Here is a 6,903-nt window from a genome sequence, read left to right as displayed (position 1 = left end):
CCAGCTCTACTCTTCATCACTATGATGCTGTAACTCAGAGGTGATGATGGTGACCCAGCGATGTCCAGTAGTCTCCAGTGAGAGCAACAGCTGCTGCACGTTGTAACGCCGTCACTTTTGTAGTCCTCTCATTTAGTACAACTCGTGTGTTCTTCTGGTGACGGTGCGTCTTGAGGCTCATACGTGACGTCATTCGTTGGGATCCTAAAGGTGCGTTCACACCAAACGCGACGTGAATGCACCTTGAGAACGTTCCTCAGACCGACATCTTCTACAACACTAACCTGCAGTTTGTCTCCACTTCTCTGTAGCATCTGTTAGCTTGTCTTGCTTTAGTTTATCTCTACTTCTCCCACACGCTGCATCAACGTAGTCTGCCGAAGACTTCCTCCACCGCTGCCAGTGCACACACTTTCAAAATAAAGTAACAGACTGTCTCACCCAGCCGAGGACACTCTGGACACGGAGCAGGCAGGTCCACATGGTCACCTGCTGGCCGACCGTCTGCTGAACAGCCCTGAGCTGGGCTTCATGGGTCTTCATCTCCAACCCACATCCTGTACTTGAACCAGTGGCGCTTTTCTCTCTGAAGTGCCGCGGAGTTAGCCTGCTAGCTAAACTGAGACAGCTAAGCTAAGCTAAGCTAAGAAAGTGCACACTCACAGTCGCCGAAGCATAAAATAGTCGTAGCGGTCCGTAGTCGGTGCATAAAAAACACCACTGCCACCGATGTGACCGAGCATCCTGGGTTCGTGTATGAGGGGCATTTATAAGACGGTAATAAGCAGAGTCGGCAGACCAGACTTCTCGTTCAGCCCAGGCTTCTCTCGTTTATTTCTAAAATCCCCCCCCAACCAGAAGCGGAAGTCGCCTTTTCTCTACGGCAACCCTGAAGGGACATATCATCTCCAATACAAAATGATAAACATGAGACAGTCTGTTACAATAATAATAATAAAAATAATGCGTTAACGCGCGATAAGATAATTGTCGGCGTTAATTAATTAATGCGTTAACGCGAAATTAACGCGTTAACTTGCCCAGCACTAATTAAAACCAGTCTGTAAAAATGTGTTTTAAGAATTGATTTAAAATAGATTAATAACACACCTGAACCCTGAGCTGAGACACACACACACACACACACACACTGCTCTTACCAGGATCTGGTCCACTTTGGTCTGAACACTTTTACTGGAACAGAGAGAGAAGACACCGATCAGCCTCATGGACAGAAACGCACGAGTCATCGTTTAGTTTCACGTAAAATCAGGAGGTTTACTCGAGACAAAGACACACACACACACACACACAGCAGGACTCTAACTGTTAATGTAAAGTCTGTGAACTCCTTCGTTCTTCTCAAAGAAAGAATCAATATTACTCAATGTTTGGTATCAATATGAATTCTAAATAGAATTCAAAACAAAACACAGACTTGTGTTTTCAGCAGTTGTTTTCTTGTGAAACACATAAACGACACGTTGTTGTAGTGTTGACGGTGGTTTATTTACCAGCTCCTTATTAAAGGACTTCTGGATATTAAACATTAGACACTTCTTCTGTCGCGGTTCAATAATATTTGTTCTTAAAGTGAAACAAGTCACATGACACAGACCAGCTGTTTGAGACAACACAAATACTGACCTACTAAGTTATATTATTTAGGTAAAGGAGGATCTCTTCCTGTTTGAGAGGCATTTCAAAATAAATCACAAATCATTTTTATATTTGACTTGTTTTGATTATTTTACTTCCTAATTTAAACATGTTGTATTCATACTATACGTGTCAGTCGTGTTCTCAGAAGTTTTGTAATGAACTCAAATATTTGACTGATGTATTCTTGTTTAAACTTTGTTTCCTAACATTTCACCGGAGGAAACAGACAGAGACATGAAACTATATTTAAACATTTAAAATAACTTTTATTTTGGTAACTGCTTGTTAGGAAACAGTGTTTGAAGACGAGCTGGAGGAGGAAACTGTCGCACATATTCAGAGACAAGGAACATAATAATGTTCATTTCCTCCTCAATAGAAACCTCTGATTCTACTCACGAGATGTTGCTCTTGAGTTTCTGCAGCAGCATGCTGGGCTCCGTGTCGCCCCCCCCCCCCCCCCCCCCCTCCAGACCGCCGCCCCCCCGCTGGTCCTCCGACATCTGGACCGACTAACCGGCACTGAGCGGCAGCAGCATCTGAGGAGTAACAATAATATATAATTTATTATTAAATATCATATAATTTATTATTAAATAATATATAATGCATTATTAAATAATATATACTTTATTATTAAATATCATATAATTTATTATTAAATAATATCCATCCATCCATCCATTTTCCTCCGCTTATCCGGGGTCGGGTCGCGGTGGCAGCAGGCCAAGCAGGCTGACCCAGACCTCCCTCTCCCCGGCAACATGTTCCAGCTCATTCTGGGGGATCCCGAGGCGTTCCCAGGCCAGCTGGGAGATGTAATCCCTCCAGAGTGTTCTGGGTCTTCCCCGGGGTCTCTTCCCAGTTGGACGTGCCCGGAAAACCTCCAGTGGGAGGCGCCCAGGAGGCATCCTAATTAGATGCTGAACCACCTCAGCTGACTCCTTTCGATGCCTACCTCTTGACCTCTCTACCTTTTGAGTGCCTACCTCAAGCGAAGGAGTTCAAGTATTAAATAATATATAATGCATTATTAAATAATATATACTTTATTATTAAATATGATATACTTTATTATTAAATAATATATTATTTATTATTAACTTATATATCATTTATTATTAAATATAATTAAATGTATTATTAGATATTATATCATTTTTTATTAAATATTATTTAATTTATTATTAGACTTTATATAATTTATTATTAAATAATATATAATTTATTGTTAGATATTATATCATTTATGATATAATATCTAATGATATTATATCATTTATTATTAAATAATATATTATTTGATTGACAGAATATTCATCATCAAAATTAAACTTTGTTCAATCCAGCAGAACTTTATTTATTGTATTGGAGAAGTTGGAGCTCATTTTATAAACTAATTATTATTTTCATTATCAATTAATTATGATTATTTTCTCCATTAATCGATTTATTATTGTTTGGTTTGTGAAAATAGTGAGAAATGTTTGTCACAATAACCACAATAAAAGTGACACCTTCATAATGCTTGTTTAGTCCAAACCTCAACATTAATAATATTACATTAAATATGTGAAACATAATGGAAAACAAATAAAAAATATTAGTAAAAATATGTGAAAAAAATAAAATAAAAATCCATAAATTATGTGAAAAATGCCTGAAAAAAGTTATTATAATTATTTAAAGTAAAATCTTCCTATTTTCACATTTTATAAGCTGGAACTTGGAAATGTTTTCACATGAACATTAATTCAACATTAACTCAACATTAATCTTCTGTAAATAGACTGATTCATTATTGGACTGATGGTTTCAGGTTTGATTGTAACACAAAATAAAACCAAACATCTTATATTACATCTTATATTTCATAAACTCTTGAATGTGTTTTGTATCAATCACAATCTGTAAAGTAACTAAAAGATAAATGTTGTACAACGTCTCCCTGTGAGATGTAAATATAAAGTACCTCATACTTGTACATGTAAATGTACTGTCACATTCCACCACTGGACTCATTTACTTAAAAACACTGATGACGTAATGCTTTGTCTCAACACGAGGACAATACTGCAGACAGACAGACAGGCCCCTCCCATCTGTCTCACTGAATTGTATCGTCACACCACATTTTTAAAGATCACACTTTTTCAGCTCGTTTATTCTGCGCTGACAGCCGGTTAAAATATATACAAACAGTCCCGGTGTGTCTACCGGGTGGTGACACATGACCGGCTGTCACCTGGACCGTTACACGTTACTACTACTACTACACGCACACACACACACACACACACAGAGAGGGAGAGGGAGAGAGGCTAACGGGTAGCTAGAGCTGACAAACGGCCGTTAAACAGCCGTTACCCGCCGATGTGTCATGTCTGACGGCCGCGTGTTTACAGCGCGCGGTGAGCCGGTGGTCATGTGGCTGCTGCCATTTACTATTACAACACACACACACACTGACCCAGCTCAACATGTTACTGCCGAAGCTAACTGGCTAGCAGACAACACATTAGCTAAACCGAGGTAGCAACACTTTAGCACGTCGGTTGGGTTGAATGCGAACAGATTGAACAACTTAAAAGCACGTAGAGACCCGATAGTACTACGTCTCGCGGTGGAGTAAAGTCATATTAGTTTGTCTTCAACATTTTGCCGCGTTTTGCTGCTAGCTAGCTACGAGGATCGCTGCTAACCGGCTAACTAGCCTAGCTGGTTTGCTAGCAGGTAGCGTTAGCTAGCAAACACCCATTAAAACGTCTTTTTACAAGCTGTTTGTAATTTCTAAATATTTTCCGATAACAGTTTATTTATTCTGGTATTAATGTATGATCGATTCGGTGAGTCGCATTTGAGTATTTATTTTTAAAAAGAAAAAGAAAGTACCTGAGCCAAGATACAGCAAAAATCCCCTTTCAGATTTTTTTGTGATTGGCCGACTTTGTTATGTCTGCCTGACTACAAAGCCAACGTCTATTCTGATTGGTCGACGGTCACTAATCTACTCGGATACCAAAAGCGGGGGGGATTCCGTTCGTCGAGCGGAATTATTTTTCTGACAGGGTTTATTCTGATTGGACGCGTTTACCTGGTCTGCCCAGTTACAAAACAGATGAATTTATTTCTTGAAATCTGCATAGCAACAGCCGCCTGTTCAGACAGTGAAAGCGAAAATAACATTTAATAAATACTATTAAACGTGTATTTATGTTGATTATACTATTATTACAGTCTAGGAGTACAGACACTTTCAGAGGATATAACTATACATAGCCTATATGTATACAAAAACAATTTATTAAATACATGAGTTATTAATTATCCACTTTATAGGGTGAAATTAAACTGCTTTTTACAGGGAAACATTTTTATTGTGGACTGCAGTTAAATACCAACAAAAATAATAATTTGACTATATGTTAATTATAAAAACATGTATCCAGTTATGAGACACGATCAGCCTGTAAAAAACCTTGACATTATCCACAGGATGTAGTTAATATATAATATAGGGCGACATCATTAAATGGGCAGAAATGTTAACGTTTTATTTTGGAAAAAGGGACTTTTTAATTTACAGCTTAAGGTTTTCAAGAGTTGACATTCATCTGTATAAAAACAAATAAAACTACATTTTTGGATTCACCACATTTATTTTCCATTATACAAAAGTTACAATGAACATCAGAAAAAGATTAAACTGAGAATGATAAGTTGTTTGAAAGACTTCGTCAGTCGCCGCTCGTCTTCATTCAAACCCGCTGCAGAGAAACAAACCAAGAAAAGTTCATTATAATTACATCTATGAGATCTCAAGAAGGAACTTTTACCGTCAGACAATTCATCAGGAACACTTATATATAATATATTCATATATTAAATTGTTTCAAATTCAAATTGAATCCTATTGCAATTAACAAATTCTGTTTTTTCTGGAATCAAATGAATCTTACTCATTTTAAAATGTAACACCAAACAATAAATATTGTACTTTTACTTTAAAAATATATTAAGTTATTCTGTGGTCAAACCCTCCACCTGCTTGGAATAGAAGTTGTTCTATGTCTGTACCTGAACAACACTTAACACTCAAACTAATGTGACTGTTAACAGCCTCCTGTGACCTTTGACCCTACATGACCAAGGGTACATCCCAAGTCTCTTAACTGCATCCCCGTTTCCCTCACTTGGGTCCTTTCCTTGCGTCTTAGTCCCTCCCAGGGATGCATGGAGGAAACCATGCGAGGAGAGAGGAACGAGGAAATATGTTTTAAGAAGATAAATGAAGAAAGTTGTTCGTGGTCCTTTTGCTGTTCAGTCTACAACAGTAAAATAGTTAAAATTCCAAAAGATATACACATACGTATACACATACACATATACATACACATACGTATACACATATACATACACATACGTATACATATACACATATACATACACATATGTATACATATGCGTTCCGCGGTCCGCCAATTGGTGACCCCTGGTCTACAATGAACATTTATTTAAACCAGATGTTGAATCAGAAAACGAATCAAATATAAAGCTTGAGTTTAATCTGTGATCCGTCTTCACTGTTTACATGTTGAACAAAATCTCATCAGTCCGATCAGCTGCAGCGTCCAATCACATGACTGATGAACAATGAGGGGGCGTGTCGGCCGTTAAAACACTTCCTGGAAGTCTGTTCTCGTGGGTCCTCGCTCATGGCGCCTCAGAGATCCCTCCTCCCTCCTCAGAGCAGAAATAAGAGCTTTGGGACGGCCGTCAATATGGCGGCGCAGAACAACTTCCGGTTCGAGCGAGGAAATGACAAATAGGAGACTTGGGCTGTACCCATGTGACCCTACCTGACCATGAGAACATGTGACCTCACCTGACCATGTGAGCGATGTCCCAGTTAGTCTCAGAGGACAGAGGACCAACGATCTCCACACCCCCCTCTGTTACTATGGCGATCTCATGCTGAAAATAGAAACACATCATTAATAAAACATAAACACTGACTGTAGGTCAGTGACTCACTCCGTTAGTGGTGTTTAACTACACCATGAAGATAACAGCTGACTGTAGGTCAGTGACTCACTGTTAGTAGAGTTTAACTACACCATGAAGATAACAGCCGACTGTAGATCAGTGACTCACTCTGTTAGTAGAGTTTAACTACATGATGAAGATAACAGCTGACTGTAGGTCAGTGACTCACTCTGTTAGTAGAGTTTAACTACACCA

At 38.6% G+C, this 6,903-nt stretch overlaps 2 protein-coding genes across 2 annotated transcripts in view; both read right to left on the bottom strand.

Moving 5' to 3' along the window:
* Positions 1–2,165, bottom strand: part of rfx5 (regulatory factor X, 5) — a 12,855-nt gene extending 10,690 nt beyond the window's left edge. The window contains exons 1-2 of the mRNA XM_031878946.1: positions 2,062–2,165; positions 1,161–1,194 (exon numbers count right to left, since the gene is read on the bottom strand). Of these exons, the coding sequence (XP_031734806.1) occupies positions 1,161–1,194; positions 2,062–2,165 (138 nt within the window). The remainder of the gene's footprint in view (positions 1–1,160; positions 1,195–2,061) is intronic.
* A 3,136-nt stretch (positions 2,166–5,301) lies between these two features.
* Positions 5,302–6,903, bottom strand: part of psmb4 (proteasome 20S subunit beta 4) — a 4,969-nt gene continuing 3,367 nt past the window's right edge. The window contains exons 6-7 of the mRNA XM_031878938.1: positions 6,548–6,636; positions 5,302–5,429 (exon numbers count right to left, since the gene is read on the bottom strand). Coding sequence (XP_031734798.1) covers positions 5,417–5,429; positions 6,548–6,636 — 102 coding nt within the window. The 3' untranslated portion in view covers positions 5,302–5,416. The remainder of the gene's footprint in view (positions 5,430–6,547; positions 6,637–6,903) is intronic.

The sequence above is a fragment of the Anarrhichthys ocellatus genome, unplaced genomic scaffold, assembly GCF_004355925.1.
Source record: "Anarrhichthys ocellatus isolate YVR2014 unplaced genomic scaffold, GSC_Weel_1.0 scaffold211, whole genome shotgun sequence".
Taxonomy (NCBI): Eukaryota; Metazoa; Chordata; class Actinopteri; order Perciformes; family Anarhichadidae; genus Anarrhichthys; species Anarrhichthys ocellatus.
This window is presented reverse-complemented; position numbering and strand designations above follow the sequence as displayed.